Here is a 19844-nt window from a genome sequence, read left to right on the forward strand (position 1 = left end):
GGTATTAGGTTAGTGGTTGTTTAATGTAGGTATGGGTTCATTGTGGTTAAGGTTAGGGAATGAATCTTGGAGGTATCACATAGCATTCTAACCAGACTACGCCTAGTAGCTAGTAAGTAGCAACTGTGCGTTCATGAGTTTGCATCACTGTGAGTTGAAATTAAAATGTTTAAGATATTGCTGCTCTGTTGCGAAAATCTTGCCTCTGCTGATTAATTACCCAAGCCATTTCACATTCTACAACGCTAATGTCAAAATGACCCGCAGTGTAAATGATGTCATTTTGTTATTTGCATTTACATGGGGTCGACAAAATAAAGCTTAATTACAGACGGCACTGCGTCTCAGTGGTTAGCACTGTTGCCTCACAGTAAGAAGGTCCTGGGTTGGAATGGCCATCCCAAGTCCTTTCTGTGTGGAATTCTCCCTGTCTTTGCGTGGGTTTCCTCTAGGTTCTCCAGTTTCCTCCCACCATCAAGACGTGTATGTTAGTGGGTTAAACCGGGCGCTCCACTGCCCTCCTAGGGTGGACAGAGGACAAATTTAATTCTCAATGTATGCTGAGATACGACAATAAAGAATCTAATCAAATGTAGCAGAAATGGCGACCTTTTCAAAGCAATTTGAGCCGACAGATTTCCAAAGAGGCCAAATAAATAATGCTGAAATTGCAGGTGCATCAGGTCACAAAAACTGCAAGACATATTTCATATGTCAAGGGAAACCATCTCAAAATTCATGACAGCATATGCCAAACATGGATAAATGACATCCAAGAGGCTCGGTGCTGAAAGCTCACAGACAAGTACTGATACGGATACGAACTGATAAGAAATTGAATTGACCCAGTTGTGACCCAGTCTCAGTAAGATTACGTTCTTAGCTTAACAAAGAATGCAAAAGAGAGATTTGCACCTCCATCCCTCAAAGAACTGGAGGCTTTTCGGCAGATTTTTGGTTTTTGACAAACAGGGCAATATCCCACTAAACACAGTTTAGGATTTGTATGACAGCATTCCAAGAAGGATTTCAACTGTTCTGGAGCTAAACGCTGGTCCTTTATATCACTATTTTCTCCCAGGTGTTTGATATTTTGTCCACCCCTTGTACAATGTCCATCAATCATGATATCCTATTCACCAACCTTTATTTCTGTCTGCTTGTTATCCTATCTGTCTACTCAGCTCTCTGTCAGTCTACCTCTCTGAAAATGACTTATTGAGGCTGTCTATGTGCAGGAAGGAGGGACAAAAGAGGGTGGAGAAATAACAGCCTCTTAATGGTCAAACAGAAGAAGAAGAAGAAAAAGAAATCTAAACAGCATTGTGAGTACATTTTATACAGGAAGAGAGATAGGTCTGTAGTGGAGAGATGTATTCAGTATGGCAGAAAATATTGGTACCCTTGTATATTTATTTATTTACATTTCTCTTAAAAAAGTATTTGGTCTCCACAATTCCTTATTTCAGAAACTTTGTTTTTGATTCAGTACTTAACATATCCTTTTGAATCATCAAATTAACAGCAATGGCATTGACAAAAGTATTGACACCCCAGATTTAATATTTGTTAACACGGCATTTGAAGAAAATAACTACAGTCAAGCACCTCCTATAGCCATAATGAGATTTCTACACCTCTCTACTGGCAGTTTGGCAGTTGCAAACAGTTCAGATTCTCTCTTGACGATATCTGTTTCTGACTACTGTTTTCAGATCTCTCCACAGGTTCAATGGGATTAAAGGTCAAATCAAATAGTCCAGTGTTTTGATATGAACCAGCCACGCGGGAAAGAACCACAAGCTTTCTCACGTAGGATTTAACATTGCACTTGAAAATACCTTGGTAATCTCCTGATTTCATGATGCCATGCACAGATTTAAGGCACCCAGTTACAGAGGCAGCAAAGCAACCCCAAAACATTGCTGAACCTCTTCCATGTTTGACTATTAGGAAAGTGTTCTTGTCTTTGAAGGCTTCATTTTTTTCTATAAACATAGACTTGATGTGATTTGCCAAAAAGCTAAAATTTAGCCTAATCCATCCACAGGACATTCTCCATGAAGGATTTGGTCTGATAGGGTTGAATTGATTTAGAGCACCTCTAGGCAATCTCATTCCTACAAGACAGCGATTCTGCTGCATTTGCATTTTCAAGACCAGCTGCATCAAGCAAAAAAACAATAATTACGGTCTTTTTTGATTGGAATTTACAGTCCATTTATGCTACTGGGGATGCATAAATGGACTGTAATGGGGATAACTGGAGATGTTTAAATGTGACGCCTAAACGGCGGACTTTCTTTGTGTCAACAGTAATATCAAAAATTGTATCTTTTTATTTTTTGGGCTATTTAAAACATAAAAAAAAAACGAACAGCACTGTTTTCCAAATGGGAGAGGGAGCAGTGTGCACCTGCATGAGTTTCGCTTTCTCACTTTGCATGCTTGAAAATGGCGACTTAACATAAGATTCAGAGGGTCTCACGAAACCTCGAGGAGCAATGAAAGTGATGAAAGATCCAATGAATCGGAATGAAAGACCTCGGCCAGGGAGTGTGGGGGCATGGGTACAACACCACCCAGTCCGTTAGGCGTATATTTACACATTTATATATATATTTTTTTACATTTATTTATATATTTATTGCCTCGTTTATTTATTTCGGGATTCATGTCATGGGCATATTTATTTTTATTTCCTTGCTACTTTGACATATATCCTCTTTGTGCGCGTAAGTGAATGAGTTTTGTCCGTGTGCCACTCCATGCACGCTGCTGCTTCGTCTGTCGCTCTCTGGCGCGGGGGTGCGGACTGCACTAGGTGTTTTCTGCTGTCCCTTGCCCCATCTATTCCGGTAAAATCATTGCATGTGTGATAAGGTGCAAGACGGAAATTCCTGAATGTAGCTTATGTTTCACACATAGTTCCCAGTAAATGACTGGGATAACTTTTCCGACACTGCGATTTTCACTATTCACACATGCAGCTACATTTCAGGACATTTCCGTCTTGCGCCTTTTCACACATGCCATGACAATACTGGAATAGATGGGGCAAGGGACAGTTCGTTCTAGCGTAGATGCGATCATCTGGACAATCTGTTTGAGACAGACAGGGACAGAGCCCCCATCCCGAGACGCAATTACCCTAACTAAGTGTCACACTTCCGATTAAAATCGAAAATCGATCGAAATAAGCGTTAGATTTCAAACTTCTAAATCACAATCAGGTTTGCGATTCTCCCTTGCTTTTTTGACCTGTTCGGTCATATTAGGTGGTGGATCCGCTGGTAAACAAATGCAGTGTGTGCTAGGGGATGTCGAGTACAGCTCGCCCAACTGCAAACCGACTTTCATGATATTTGGTTTGGAGTTGGGAGTGGCCCGTGGAGGGATCCGCTGGGCCGCATCCCTCAACGCATACTGCACCCTCCCACCTGGCACTAGGGCTGCAGGAAAGACATTTAAATAGAATTTGAATATTACAAAACAAATTAAAAGAAATTGACATTTAAGTTCATCCAGTTTTTTGCACAGTGAACACACATTTAAGAGAAATATTCCCGGTAACGGTGTACCAAGTCCGCTTCAGTGGAGATACCCGAGCGCACTGGTGCATCTCCCTCTCCTCTGGTGTTTCACTGTCTACAAGGGAGACTGCGCCATTGGCCAGAATGTCCAGTAATTCCACAGATTTGGCGATGAAAGTGTGAAATAAACTCAACCATCACTGACAGAATGTTCTCTAGAGCATAGTTTTTTTTCTTTTTCCATAATTCAATTTTTCCGGATTTGGCTCGACCCCTACTTTACAGGCTTGTTCCGGCTTCCATTCCCACACACTTCCATTCACAGCCGAATCTGCATTTTCCTGGAAATTATTCAAGGTCGTGAGGTGGAAAATTGCCGGAACAGATTTCCCGGAATATCAGTCCCTGATCCCATTCACACATGACCCCATACAGGAAATGTTCCGTAATATTCCAGGGATAGACTGCATGTGTGAAAAGGGCTTAACAGAGGTTCTTTGAATTCCGGATGACTACCAGGCGATGCTTTAGCACCCATTGTACGCATGCAAAGTATCTATACCAACAAAGTCACTTGTGATGGAGACCATACACCTGTATGATAGGCACATGCACCCAGGATCTTCTTGCCAAGATTGTAAGGGACTATAGCTATAGATTACTATATTTAGAGCACTATTTAAATTCTAACAACGCAAGCATTTGCAGAATACATATTTAGGAAAAGTCACGGCAGGATTAGAACAGGCCTCACATACTCATTAAAATATTTCAACTTGAAATTTCAAACGTAATGTCACGTGGGCAACCGCTGTCGAAGTGGAAACACAAATATTTTTCAGGATACTCTTCCTTGAGCCAATTCGAGGTGGGAATCGCCAGGGATCTCACAATACAATACTATCGCGATCCTTGGGTCCCAATACGGTAACATTGTGATACTTTATTCTTTGCAATACACCAAGAATTGCGATACGATACTGCATTATTCATTTCTTTCTCACCTGACTGCAGTAAAAAGTTTAAAACGCATATTTTTTCTCCATTTTGGTTTTCTTGAAAACGCTGACGTTAACTTGCGCAAGCGTCAATGTGGTCAGTACACAGACGTCACATCTGATACCTATTATGTTTACATCCAACGGCACCATTGTTTAAATACTCCGTATGAGATGAGCTCAACAGCATTTCCCTTTTTCTACTCATTTTCACCAGTCGTCTTGTGAATATTGAGATAAAACCAACCGGTTTTTTTTCCAATGTTAGAACAAATTTATTGATACATCAAAAAAAAATATTGTGATACTATGCTGTATATTGATTTTTTTACCCTACCACCAGAGGTCAGATGTTGCAGACCTGGCAACCTGCACACATTTTGTGTACCAAGCATGCAATTCTTGGTCAAAATACACAGGTACGAAATGCCAGCTGAAACTACACAAAAAAATATTTTATATATTGTATATATATATCTATAATTGTAATTCACTTCAATGAGTGCTAGTGCTGTAGCCGAGTCTCAGTCAGTAGGCTAAACATGCATGTTGGCCAACACACACAGTACATGTTCACCACGCAAGCGTCCAATTTGAATGACGGGACAGCAAGCTAAAAAGGAACATAAACCGAGCTACTCAGAGTTGTTGTTGACCCAAGATATGACCCTCTAAGTTCACGAGAGGATCGTGAGGGCCATTTACTGGGTGCACGTGCCTTTCATACATATGTGTAGGCCTATGGCCTACGTCATCCAGGTGGTCACAAGTGACTTGGTGAGGAGACTCGACCTGCGCATGGGCACGATGCACGTCCATCAGAAACCAAGCCATTTTATAGATTTCTGTGTGGAATAAACAAAGATCAAATTTTTTTATTTTTTGCATTTTATTGTGCTTTTTTGCATGTGTGGATACCAAAAGACATTTTGAACAATTTACATGACGAGGTGGTGGATATTTGTAAGGAGTCAACCAATATTCTTGGCTGTGACTGTAAGGGTGAAGGAAAAGTGCCATGTTCAGCTGCATTTTTGATGACTTTTGGATGTATATTTTGTGCGAAAATCGATATAAAAATCACATAATGAATATTATGTAATTCAACTCTGTTCAGGTTACCATAGCTATGATGACCTTCCGCTGACTTTTCTGGAGCGTACATCAGTTCATCACCAGCATGGCAACATCTACTCTTTCCTTCCTTCCTCTTCATCCAAGCACCTCCTGTATCCACTGGCCATTCTACAAGTAGACCTCACAGGGGAGAGTAAGTCCACACAACGCATCTCATCTTAATACCTTGTTTTTTACCGGTACATATATTCCACCAGTTTTTGAGGTCTTCTCAGGTATCCAGCTATATCTAATTGAATAGATGACTTAGTTAGAAGAGTAACAGCATAAGTAAAATTTCGATTTGACAAAAAAGTTGTTATGTTTGATGTTGCAACTGAATGGAAAATACTTTTTTTTTCAATGAATTTAGATAAAACTGCATTAATCCCTGGAGGCTAATATAGGGCTTGCAGCAGCAAAAAAAAGTGCAGTCAAGAAAGAGATACAGATTCAAATTAGATAAAAAATAAGGAGGCGATCGATCGAGGCGCATTTTGCGCACCTGTCTCCCTCTCCGACGGTACCGACGATGCGCGCCTTATACAACACAAGAGTGTTTGTATGCCATTAGCCATCTAGGACAGAGGTAATCTACAAGTGGAGTGTGTGTGTGTGTGTGTGTGTGTGCGTGCGTGCGTGCGTGCGTGCGTGCGTGCGTGCGTGCGTGCGTGCGTGTGTGTGTGTGCTGGAGAAATTCTCCTGCGTGGTTGGTGAGTTTAATCTGCCTGCCACAAGAAAACAAAACTGAGAGTATTAATGATATTTATTCTGCAAAATAAAGACAAAGATTCAGAGCTGCTCCAAACAGTTACCGTATGTTTTGATCAGTCTACCCCAACTACTGACCAAGAGAGTTTTATACCAAAGAGAGGTTGTATGTCATTGTTCAGATGTAATTTACAAGACTGTGCCCCTCAATTGTCTCCCCGGGTGTTACCCTCAAACTATGACAGGTACAATCAAACTCCAGTCACAGGTACAATCCTACTATCCCTTACAATGCTTTTTCAAGCCCCCCTGGGGTTATCCTTTTCTCCATACAAGGTTGAATGAGGATGAAATGTGATCTGGTTCTTCAATACTACAATTGACATCGTAGAGAAAGAACAGTCCCTTTACATTCACTCTGGGGGGCTCCTTAAAAACCCAGAGGCAATGTTTTAAACCCACGTAACATACAAAAGGCTTTTGTCCTCATTCAAATAGTTGATCATATGCATTTTTCTCTCACACTCCCTCATTTTGTCCCTACTGGAACATCACCTCAAGGAAAATACAATAAAATAGTAAAATGTCATATAATTTAGGCAAAGGGATTAGAAAATGACATACTGTAAATTGAATACAATACAATTATACCGCAGAGATATCCTTAAATTCTATCTTGCTGGAATCTACTGGGAAAACACACATCTAATACTAAATGCAACTATATAAACTCATAACCAAATATCCCAGACAGAATTCAAGGATACCTCCACCTCATATTGGCCAAACCTCTCCTCTCACTTTTGACTAGAGGAGAGTAAAAGACCAGTAAGGGTTATCTACACTATACTATGACAACGCACAAGAAAAAAACCCAGTCGCACAGAGGAAAAAATCCTGTGTGTAACCATTCTACAATTCTAACTAGAAAACAAAAAAATCATGAATCATCTGCCACTACAATAATTCAGTGCAGGATGCCTTTGAGTAAAGCAAAAACAAATTTAGTGAGAAATCCTGTGTCCTCATCTGTGGACACATTTCTTTAAGAATTAATTTAATTTAATTTAAACCTTACAGTATCCTTTCCAGCAATCCTACCAGATATTTAGATTATAATGCTACTGTTACACCAAGGACTCAGGTGTGAAACTACTTTGACATGTTATGTACAGCACACATACCACACTTATCTCGCGTTTATACATTCGCTTGTTTCATCGAGAATTTTATCAGGCAGGTAGCTAAACATACCCCAATCTCTCCGAACTCATCTCATCCATACGTGCTCCAGAGTGATGCATCGGCCAGGCAGTCACACCAATTAGATCACACAGGATTCATGTGAAATGTATTACTGCAGATAGAGTCACATAGTGGGCCCTTTAACTCCGTCCTCTCCCTAACTATTCAAAACTTACTGAAACTAGTTACAAAGTAAGTCGCATAGCTGTATTATCAGTACCTCCAAAATAAAATCTATAAAATAAAAAATATTAAACAAAACAATAAATAAAAAGTATAATAATAATTATTAGTATGGTATTTTATTTTTTATTTTTTAAATACATTTATATATCTTTCTAAATCACATGAGTGTTGTCTTTATTTACAAACCTGTGTCCCAATACACCGCACGACCAACAGGAATGAACGGCAACCTGTGTCCCAATACACCGCACCACCGACAGGTGGCTTTATTTATTATTAAACATTTTTACCTTAGTTATTAATTTATTTTATTTGATTTTTACAACCCCAAAAGTTCCTCACCTACTCTCAACGCTTTTGCTAGGAGGAAAAAAGAGAGAGTACTATTGTGCTTTCTTGCCCTTAACGCTTTTGCTAGGAGGGGTCAAGAGTAACTTACTTTACTTATTAATTAATTGAATGTAATTTTGACAATACCAGAAGTTCCTCACTTACTCTCAACGCTTTTGCTAGGAGGAAAAAAAGAGAGTACTATTCTGCTTTTTTGCCCTCAATACTTTTGCTAGGAGGGATCAAGAATAATCTATAATAAATATGTATTTAATAATGTTGACTTATTATTGAATAACATAAAAAAAATTAAAACTAAACAAACAAAAACCGCGATTCTCTTGATCGATGAAATATTGGCCACGTCCAAGGTCCTCCAGACCTATATATCCACTGCCCTTTCCTAGCCTGTGCGGCACGCAGCTGGCAACACGTCCGTCTGAGGTGCGGGATTTCTGAGTTTAATAAAGCTTCTTCAATGATCCTCTAGATCCGATACAATCTTTAAGCTTACTCAAAGCTTTTCCAGATTGTTGGAGAAATTCTCCTGCGCGGTTGGTGAGATTAATCTGCCGGCTACGAGAAAACAAAACTGAGAGTATTAAAGATATTTATTCTACAGAATAAAGAGAAAGATTTAGAGCTGCTACAAACAGTTATGTTCTGATCAGCCTACCCCAACTACTGACCAAGAGAGTTTTATACCAAAGAGAGGTTGTGTGTCATTGTTCAGATGTAATTCACAAGACTGTGCCCCTCAATTGTCTCCCCAGGTCTTACCCTCAAACTGGGATTTAGCAGGTACAATGAAACTCCGGTCACAGGTACAATCCTACTATCCCTTACAATGCTCTTTCAAGCTACCCTGGGGTTATCCTTATCTCCATACAAGGTTGAATGAGGATGAAATGTGATCTGGTTCTTTAATACTACAATTGACATTGTAGAGAAAGAACAGCCTCTTTACATAAACTCTGGGGGGCTCCTTAAAAACTCATAGGCAATGTTTTTAATCCACATAACACACAAAAGGCTATTGTCCTCATTCAAATAGTTGATCATAATTGCCTGTGTGCGTGTACGTGTGTGTGTGTGTGCGCGTGCGTGCGTGTGTCCAGGGGACTTGTCCCAATTGGTTCTGGTGTATGACGTTGGAATTATATCGCAGTGGAAAAGGCCCTGCAGCCACCCTTTAGTCCAGCAGCCGTTTACACTCTGCGACCACAGGAAAGCTCAGAGCACCATGCCCTGCAGACACAGAAAACCCCCCAGCCCATAGAGAAGCCAGGAGCCCGCAGAGAAACACCCACACACGGCCCCAAGAACCAGTCCCAGAGAGCCCGAGGAGACCCTACACCTCTGAAGCACACACATACAACCCACCCACAAGTGTAGGCATAAGACATGCCCAAGGCGTCATCAGTCAGGGACCACAAGCCCGGAGCCAGGTCCCATGCCGACAGATCGACACCCTGCCAGCCACCCCATGCCCACCAACGCCCCGGGCAAAGGCGGGGCCATACCCCGGCTAGATGCCCCACCCGGCCACAAGACCCGAGCGCCCGAGCGCCCACCCACGTAGCTAAGTGCACATGGCGCAGGACACCCCAATGTTCTGGCACTGGGAGAGATGAAGCACAACCAGAGCAATGTTGTAGGTCGGGCAGTGGCAATGCAAACCCTGCCCTGGACCCGACCATGGGGTCTGAGTGGCATTTTTAAAATGTATGAATATAAAGACCTGTCTTCATAGAAACAGGTTCAGTTTCAATGGAGCAGTGGAGCGGCACATTTAGGATCGGACTGATCAGAGTATTTTTTTTTCTTCCTGGAAAGTGTGTGTGTGTGTAAGTGCGAATGAAAAGTGGCTAGTAGTTATAACAACAGTCAAAAAGTGGCATACGTTTGTATCAGCAGTGAAATATAGCATTCAGTTATAACAACCGTCAAAGAGTGGCATACAATGATAATAAGCAGTCCTTAATAAGTCTATTTATAAGGTTGATAATGATCCTAATATAACAGCAATCCTATTAAGTAACAACAGTCTTAATATTTATACTCCAAGGTGCTATTATAGTGTCTCTGTGCAGTTAATCCAGGTTTATAATTCAAGTGGTATTATAATATCCATGTACAAAGTACAGTCCATATTTATGTTTTTTTTTTAATGAAAGTAATATTTATGATTCTTTATGATATATTTGTGATTCTCTCACATCCACACAAACTTACTAGACTGCTTTCATGAGGTTAACAATCTCACATGGTTACTGCTACACTCTTTTGTGGCAACAGGATCTTTCTTGTGGAAAAAAACGTTGGATTTGTGCATATGTTTAAAGCCCAGTCGTCCAAAACCGGCGCCTCATAGTTTTAATGCTAGCATAATAGAGACTAAAGCCATTTTCCTATCAAGAGATACATTTCTACCATCTCAAAGAACATGCCGTCATTAGGCTTTGGCCGATTGATGATTCAATCATCATTCACATTGACAGACAATTTTTTATTACATTTTTGAGCCACCAGGAAAAATCTAAGCATTGAAAAATTGCAGTTTAGCTTGCTCTCGACCATGCAAGGCGGAGAGACTACCACTGCTCTGCAATGGTAGCCAAACTTTTTTATTTTTATTGTCAAGGTGGAGATGGTATTGTGGTGGGCCTAATTCGGTGAAAGAAGGTGTCCACTTGATAACCTCAGTAAAATACTCCCATTAGTTCTGGTCATGGTTGTCAGAGCTTGGTAATCATGGGATCATGGATATTTATGATGGCGCTCCCTGAGCTACTCTCCTCTATTTCTCCACTCTTAGTCTGTAGTGTCAAGGATGAGAAATTGTTTGCTAGTCGGGCTAATATGTCTAGCCCCCTCAACAAGGAATTTGAAGACCCTCTCCAGACATTGAATATAAACTTTTAAAATCAATTTTTTCACCCCAAAAATGTTCAATAAACTACATCAAATGCCTTAACAGCTCTTCTTTAATTTGAAATGTGTGGCTTCATAACTAGGTCATTTTGACACTCCCCCATGCGCCCTCCTCCTTACACATGCACACTTCTCAGATCGGCCGGTGAACTAGCAGGATGCCCTATTTACAATGGCAAGAAATAACACTTTTGAGCCTCCGTTGGACACCGAATCAAAGAGGAGCTAATTGTTCCTCGAAATTAGAGAGATTGGAATTGTGACTTAAGTTACCGGTGAATGATAATTTGTCATTTCATCCTCTGGATAAAGCCCTGGTTAGACTAGTAACTATCTGTGGAATTCCTTTGCATGTTTTAGCAGGTAGCAGTCCAGTGCTAAAACAATATACAGAAGTTGTTTAGCAGCTGACTGTAGAGCCTGGTCACAGACCCATTGCATGGGCAAAACAGCAACACACATAACATGTAATTTGTGTCTACCTTGGGTGATTGGGTGTAGATTTTTTTGGATTGAATTAAAACCGTTTTGCATTGAGGTTTTTGTTGTTGAATTGTGCACTACAAACTAGGCTTGGGCGATCGTGCAAAATTCCAAATTCCATCGTACATTGCCAATCGCTGCCCCCAAGCAATCGGCGATATATGAATTTATCGGGGGTGCGGGGGTGCCCGCGTGCGTACGGTTAGGTTGCCGCGCGCACAGAACGTATGTAATGTGGAAAATGCAGTGTCCCCATTCTAGAAGTGCAGGATTTATTTTTTACAAGCAAAGTATTTCCACAAAAACATACAGTTTTTACTAAATGATGTCCCATAGCAATGGAAAGCAACGGGTAGACGTGCATCCCGACAGTGGGGACAGATTTTTTTGGAACAGTACGGAGTAAGGACTTGGACAGTCCCTTAACTCAGTTGTTTACATTTCTATTTATTTATTTTTTACATAAAAAAAACATAGAAACAAACAACGACATGTACACAGAAAAACAAACATCAGACGACAACATGTATCGAAAATACAGAGTTAAGTAAGTCCAGGAAAACTGGAACAGCAATTTGGGTACGTGGCCTCTTCCTGTCATAGTTATGGCAGTAAATAAGGAAGAAAAGGAGAGGGATGTAACAGGAGGACATTGGGTTGTGTGTGTGTGTGTGTGTGTGTGTGTGTGTGTGTGTGTGTGTGTGTGTGTGTGTGTGTGTGTGTGTGTGTGTGTGTGTGTGTGTGTGTGTGTGTGTGTGTGTGTGTGTGTGTGTGTGTGTGCGTGCGTGCGTGCGCGTGCATGCGCGTGCATGCATTCTGGTGTATATGGTCGGTACTATGTTGTGGCTCCTCAAGCAGCGCAAAAGGCCCCAAAGCCACCCGAGTCCCGCAGCCGTACAGACACCCCATGGCCGCAGGAAAGCCGAAGCACCCTGCCCTGCAGCCACAGAAGAGCAACCAGAGAAGCCGGAAGCCCACAGAGCAACCCCCACGCCTAGCCCCCGAGGAGCATAACCCAGTCCCAGGGAGTGCAACTAGAGCCCGCACCCCTGAGACACACACATACAACCCACCCCCATGAGCAGGCACAAGACACAGCCACAAGCGCAGAACTCGCAGGCACCAGGCACGGACCACTGGCCCAGAGCCCGGTCCTGCGCCAACAGACGGACACCACGCCCGAACCGCCGGCCCCACAGGTGGGGCGGCAGGACACCCATGCCCACCCGCTCTCCGCGCAAATGTGACGTCCGCCCCACCACAGCCGACCAGATGCCCCACCCGGCTGCGAGCCCCGAGCGCCCATCCATATAGCCGAGTGTGCTCAGCGCAGGGCACCCGGACCGCACTCTCCCCAGCTCCGCTAAGTCACAGCATTCCAGAAGCCACCAAGCGCAACCCACCAGGACTCAAGCCCTGCCTGCAGGGGCCCCACCCGGCCAGCCACACCCCCACACCAACCCACCTGCGCCCTGCCACCTCGGAAAACCCCAGTGCTCAATGTGCTGTTGGCAATTGCAGTTAAAATTGCGGGGTGTGGGGGTGTGAGTCCCCCAAGCAAGTCGAGCCCGAATCACTCGCACCCCTGCAGACCCTGGTCTGGTGGCGTGTTTTTCGGAGTACGATTTTTAAAATTCCACTCATATTGGCCGAGAACACATACACTGGGTGTGTGTTCTAGGCTAATATGAGTTGAATTAAAAACAATGAAAAAGTAATATTAATATATATACACTACTCATAAAAAGTAAGGGATATTTGGCTTTTGGGTAAAATTTATGGAAAATGTAAAAAGTTCACGCTACAGTGATATCATACATGAAAGTAGGGCATTTAAGTAGAAGCATGCAATGGTGATTTCCTCATCTCAAACAATTTATTGAAACAAAAGCCAACAACAGTGGTGGGTTTACCACAACAAAAAATGTCAATGTCTCAATAACTTGTCATGTGGCCTTGAGCATCAACTACAGCTTGACAACGACGTCTCATGCTGTTCACAAGTCGACTTATTGTCTGCTGAGGCATGGCCCCCCACTCTTCTTGAAGGGCGGCCCTCAGGTCATTGAGGTTCTGGGGTACAGAGTTACCAGCCTCTACACGGCGACTCAGCTGATCCCATAGGTTTTCTATGGGATTCAGGTCTGGAGAAAGTGCAGGCCACTCCATTTGAGGTACCCCAGTCTCCAGCAGCCATTCCCTAATGATGCCACCTCGATGAGCTGGAGCATTGTCGTCCATGAAGATGAAATGAGGCCTGTGTTGTTCATGCAGGGGCACAATGACTGTATTAATGATGTTATTCAGGTAGTATGGGCTTGTCACTGTACCCTTCACAAAGTGTAGGGCAGTTCTATATTGACTAGACATACCTGCCCGCAGTGTGGGCTTGTCTGGTGACAACAGTGGCTGATGCATAGCGCTCTCCTTGACATCTCCAACATCGGTGGCGGCCATCATTTCTGCTCAACGTGAATCGACTTTCATCAGAGAACAGCACTGAGGCCCACTGATGCCTCGTCCAGCGTAAATGCTCCCTGGCCAATGCAAGACAATGATGGCTGTGCCTAGTGATGTGGTCAGGTACCCTTGCAGGTCATCTAGCATTCAGACCACGTTGATGTAAATGGTTTTCGAATGGTCTGACGTGACACTTGGGTGCCTCTCACCTCCCTTAAATGTGCCTGGAGTTGAGTGGCATTCAACATCCGGTTCCGCAGGGCACTGTTCACAATGAAGCGCTCATCAGTGTGGGATGTGGCCAAAGGACGTCCACTTCTATGCCTTTCTGTGACTCTTCCAGTGTCTCTGTATCTCTGTTGCAACCTGCTGATGACACTCTGTGACACTCTAAGCTCAGTGGTCACTTCCCTCTGAGAACATCCTGTTTGAAGCCTCACAATGGCGAGGTACTGTTGATCAATTGTTAGGTGTCGTCTTGGTCTCATGATGTCAAATTGTGAACAGCATGATGAAGAGGACTGTTTAAATACCAATTCTAATTGAACCAGGAAATGTATTGATCGATTCATGGATCAAACACCTGTTGTGAATTTTGCCGTTCAGCTCCTTGTTAGAGAACAGCAAGTTGTGCAAAAAGTACTGGAACATTGAACAGTTGGACATGTGCATTCAAAAGTTTAGAGAAGGTCAAATTAAGTTCACCTGTAAAGGCATTTTAGGTTCATCCTGAAATTTCACCTGAAAACCGAATATCCCTAACTTTTTGTGAGTGTATATATATATATATATGTTTTTTGTTTTTTTTTTCCATGTGTTAAATGTTTTTGTTTCAGACATGCAGGAAACAAACGAAAATAAATAGATTTAAAATAAAAAGACAGGCACGGGAGCCTCGCGCACCACTGTCTGGAGGAGAAACAAAAAAAACTCCAATCCAGTTCCAATCCTCTGAATTAGGTTTACGGTTTTCATTTTCCATACAAGTAAGAAAACTAAGGAAACAAAATAAATCTAAATCTTTCTCTATGATGTTATATATATATATTCTATATTATTATCACAAGATTTGCATATTGAGCGGCAGGTACGTGCAGGGGGAGGGGGTGTCCGAGCACCTGCCCCATGGACCCCACGGTGCCCTTCTTATCTGGTGCGTTTTTTATTTTTTTTAAAAATGTATTTATTTATTTATTTATTTATTATTATTTTTTAATGGGTATTAAGGTAGCAGATTGTCTAGTCAAGATATATTCATGAGGAGCACCTCATGAACCTCACAATTTGGGGCAACTGTAATGTGCGCACAGCAGCTCTGCTGTGATGCTCCGTTTGACCAGAGTGGAAAAATGCCTAGAACAGGAGCTGGGGGTCCATTTGCCTTTTCTTTTTCTTTGAGCACCTGCCGCTAAAAGTCTGTGTACACATGGTAAACTGGATTTACAGGGAATAAATTCTCTGATTTTTCCTGGCGGTTAAAAAATTTAATAAAATTTAAAAATAACTGTCGTCAGTGTCAGTCACGATCAATGGAATCGATCGCCGATGACGGAGTCTATCGCCAATAGACGATTTAATCGTAAATCAGCCCAAGCCTACTAAAAAACACAAATCCTGCCTCTGGTCATGGGCACATAAATGTAATCTTAAAAGATTAAATGCAGCTATTTATTTTGGAACACAGAATCCTTTGGTAATTGCAGATAGAACTCCTGACGCTGAATTACTTTCTGAAAAGCGGCAGTCTGCTATGTCTGGTTAGTTTTTTATAATTTGAAATAATTAACTGTTACTACGATGCCAGTAACTAGTTAGCTAGCTAGTTAACTAGTTTGTCTATTTTTTCTAAAGGTTGTCGTGTTACCAGGTCACACTTCTGTAATTTGCATAGTGGACCGTCACTGGTGAGCTTTTTGTGGCATTTTTTTGTGACCACTTCTGTTTTTTGTTTTTTTTGTTTGTTTGTTATATTTCGGAAAGCGACATCGCTTTTATCAACATGAAGACTGCGCACTAGTCACAAATTCTATACCTAAAACAATTTGTATAGTCATAGGAGAGTACAGAGGGGGTAACCATAAAGAAAACACAGTTTTAAGTGGAGGGGTCTTTATTATTACATTCTGTGTTTTACTTAATATACTGTACAATCTGATTAATATTAGAACTTGGTCCATCCTTCAACCAAATTCAGAACACATTCGAATTGCTGACTGAACCCAGTAAGGAAAGCCTTCTTTTTCAAAGGAGGAATTTAATGTTTTTGGTCACTAAGGTACTAAGGTAACTAAGGTATTGATGTGTTTGGGATAGTATTGCAAGTCCAGAAGTTATATTACATTGCATCATTTAGCAGACACTTTTGTCCAAAGCGGCTTCCAATAAGTAATTCCTTCTCTAAAAATGAATATGATTAGTAGAGTTACATAATTTTTATTTTATGTAATTTTTTTTTTTTATAGGAAAGTAAATTCAGAAAGTAAACGGGAAAGAGATTCTCATGAAGTAGACCGGTCAGTGCAAGTGGGGTCCAGGTGTAGTCTGAAGCGACGGGTCTTCAGTTGCGATGAAAGATGGGAAGCAATTCTAGTGTGGGGAGCCTCCATCAAGGCAAGTTGATATTAGAGGTGTCCAATAGGATGATATTATATCATAAACAATATAATTTTCTCTACTATCTGCCCTTACAGGGAAATGGAAATTATTGTGCTGGAGCCAACCTCAAATTGCACTCCGTTTTTCTAACCCGCCCTGCCCCATGACTAACAAAAACACACCATAAACCAACAGTGCCCCCTCTAAACATAACATAAGTTAAAGAGTTTGTGTCGAGAAAACATGCAAGTTCAGTGTTGTGGAACTGGTTTGAATTTGCAGCAATATGGTTCATACATCAGAAAATGAAACATTTTGTGGATCTCACAGGAGTGCATCAAGCTCATAGCAAGAAAAGTAAGCGCCATTGTACGATTGAGCTTACAAAACAAGTCTAGTAAACTTATCCAAAGGAAAAGTGATTGAGACCAACTTAATCACTCAAAGAATGCCAATCTCTTCAAGGCAAAAGTGTAGTTAAGGAAAAAAACAGGAAGAGTCACAGAACTGCTGTAGTTCTCTGATGAGCGCTGGACATATCTGCCTCTTAGTGGTATTTTCTGTGTGAACATACAACCATGCCATCTTTATATTCTCCAGATTTCATGGGACTGGACCAATGTTGACCAACGTTTTAGCCATAAACTCAGCCTTTAACATTCCCCCCAGTGTTTTATTGAATGCAGTAGTGTTCTTCACCTTCATTATCTGTACTGTTCACCTAGATCTATCGGAAGGAGGAACTCTAGACGGCTCAACGACAGAGTCTCTTCCGTACAGCAGCGAGGAGCTGGACCTGGAGGATCATGGGCCCGCTTTGGAAATGAGTCGGGAGCGTGAAGAGATTGTCCGCTGCATCTGTCTGATGGAGGAGGAAAACGGCTTCATGATCCAGGTGACCAAAAACCCTGACCATATAACTGTAAATTTGTTTCCTTAGTTATTTTACCAATGCGGGAAGACATGATAATTAAGAATACTAAATGATTTATCTTTAATTACACATATCTGTTTTGGCTCAATTTTGGCAATTTACATATTAAATTAAATAATGCCATATTAATAATGCATGCTTAATGCACAGTCTATGTAATTGAATAAAGATGCATCTTTACTCAATTACGAGTAAAGATGCATGAGTATGAAGCTGCATTATAGGTTATTGAGTGCAGCCTTTTGAAGCTTGTAAGTCAAATTATGTTTTAAAATACTTGAGAAGCTAGAGAGATACTTTCCAACTTGTGGAAGGTATCAAAGTAAGGTATCAGGTAGCAAAGTTTGCATTTGTGTTAAAGTAATCTAAAGTAAACTTTTTTGTGGAAAAAAAAAAATAAAAAAATAAAAAATGCCCCCAAAGTTTGAAGCATTACATTACAAAAAGTTCAAATGTATTCATAAATGAACGTAATTATGAACCTATAATGTCTTATGATGACCTTGCTTTGGCTCTCTGTTTCAGTGTGTTTTGTGACTGCAGAAGTTCATTTGTTCCGTTTAATCCAATTGTCTTCTGGTAATACTTTTTTTTTTTCAAATATAATAAAGGTTAATAGTAATAAAATAAAACGTTTACTTTTATGTGTTTAAGAATTTGTATCTTTTATTCCTTTAGTTAAAGTCCAGTTGCGAGTATATCTGACACGTGATCTGTTCACACCATCTGTGCCATCTTGGTGTTGGCGATTGTTGATGACAAACCTCTTCCACAATGCTGAACCGCCCCTCTGGATAAACTCGAGCAACACCATGTTGGAACTGCCCCGAATACAAATTTTATTCAGCTTGTCTGAGTGCGGCCATGAGCTCCACTTACCACTGACCTCAGTTTTTTATTAACAAAAGCAATAAGGCTTCCACCCCTTCGGGCTAAACCCTAATAATAATAATAACAATGATTATTAATATTATTATTATTATTATTATTATTATTATTATTATTGTTATTATTAACAATAATACTACTACTACTACTACTACTACTATTAATAATAAAAATATTGTTATTAATATTATAATTCTTATTTATTTCTTTTAACCTGTGTTGTCAGCATGCAACACAGAGTATTTGTATGCCATTGCATCTAGGAAAGAGTTAATCTGCAGTTCAACTTCTCAACTTGCAATACAACTTATAGAACCCAGAATCACGATTGTGGCGCCTCCCCTTGCGGCTGCCTGCGTGAGCACCTTGTGTCGATTACGCACATTTTGGTATGTTTTAGTATTTTTAGAGCTTATAGAGCTTATTGTGCGTAATCACCAGGTGTCATGACATTTCACTGCATATATGTATGACCGTATGTATATGTATGTGACAAATAATCTCTTGAACTTGAACTTGAACTTATTGTACAATAAGTAATACTTAATTGATCCCAAGGAGGAAATTTAAAAGATCCCACAAACAGAAAAATGATACTTTTGAACTATTGTGAACTACTATTTTTGAACTACTTAAGAACTATTGTCATTTTCTTTTTTTCATAATTATCCTTAATGTTGTGTTTATTATGTGAATAAAATTAAATTGTATAAGTGGATGGTTGGGTTCCTTGGATGCAAGATTTATTGACTCCCGCATCCAATTAAGGAGATGGTTTTCAACTGAAAATTTGAATACATTGGTCTCGATTCCTTACCCGTTTAAGACAAAGGTGTTGTATGCTCATGTTTGTAAGTGGTGGAAAGGAAAGCGTATAGGCTGCATACAACACCTCTGGGTTAACCCTATAGCCAGGCAGTCATTCATGAATGTCAAATCACACATATTAGGGAGGGTGCTTCTGTTGCGAAACATTCTAATTTCTCTGATTTTCTAAGTGTGCTATTCAACTTCTAGCAATGGAATAAGCTTGGAATCGGGGCTTCAGGAAAGTGAAATATCCAGTTAACCAAACCCAAACAACACCAGACATATTATGTTGTGCCTTGAAGCCCACAACTGATGTAGCTTGTAGGAATTGGTGGAGGAAAACAACTGGTTGGACTAAGTTCTGATAGGTGATGTTCACATGAATCCGGTTCTACTGTGATGGAGTTGCAGTGTCAACCCTCATTTTCACTTCCCTTGTCTCTGTCTTGTGTTTATTTTTGTATGTGTATGGACAGTGTGAGGAGTGTATGTGTTGGCAGCACAGTCAGTGTATGGGCCTCCTGGAAGACAATATCCCCGACCAGTATACCTGCCACATCTGTCAAGCTCCCCCAGGTAAACCTCCACGGTTCCACCATCCCCCATCTCCCTGTGCAGGTA

General features: G+C 41.0%; 1 protein-coding gene across 3 annotated transcripts in view; it reads left to right on the top strand.

The window, feature by feature from the left end:
• The window catches only part of phf20l1 (PHD finger protein 20 like 1), a 108655-nt gene that overhangs the window by 81167 nt on the left and 7644 nt on the right, over positions 1-19844 (top strand). For all 3 annotated transcript variants that reach the window (XM_080005035.1, XM_080005037.1, XM_080005036.1), the window contains exons 12-15: positions 1239-1325; positions 5649-5801; positions 17317-17486; positions 19700-19799. In XM_080005035.1, the coding sequence (XP_079861161.1) occupies positions 1239-1325; positions 5649-5801; positions 17317-17486; positions 19700-19799 (510 nt within the window). The remainder of the gene's footprint in view (positions 1-1238; positions 1326-5648; positions 5802-17316; positions 17487-19699; positions 19800-19844) is intronic.

This window comes from Zeus faber (genome assembly GCF_960531495.2).
Source record: "Zeus faber genome assembly, chromosome: 8".
In the NCBI taxonomy this organism is placed as follows: Eukaryota; Metazoa; Chordata; class Actinopteri; order Zeiformes; family Zeidae; genus Zeus; species Zeus faber.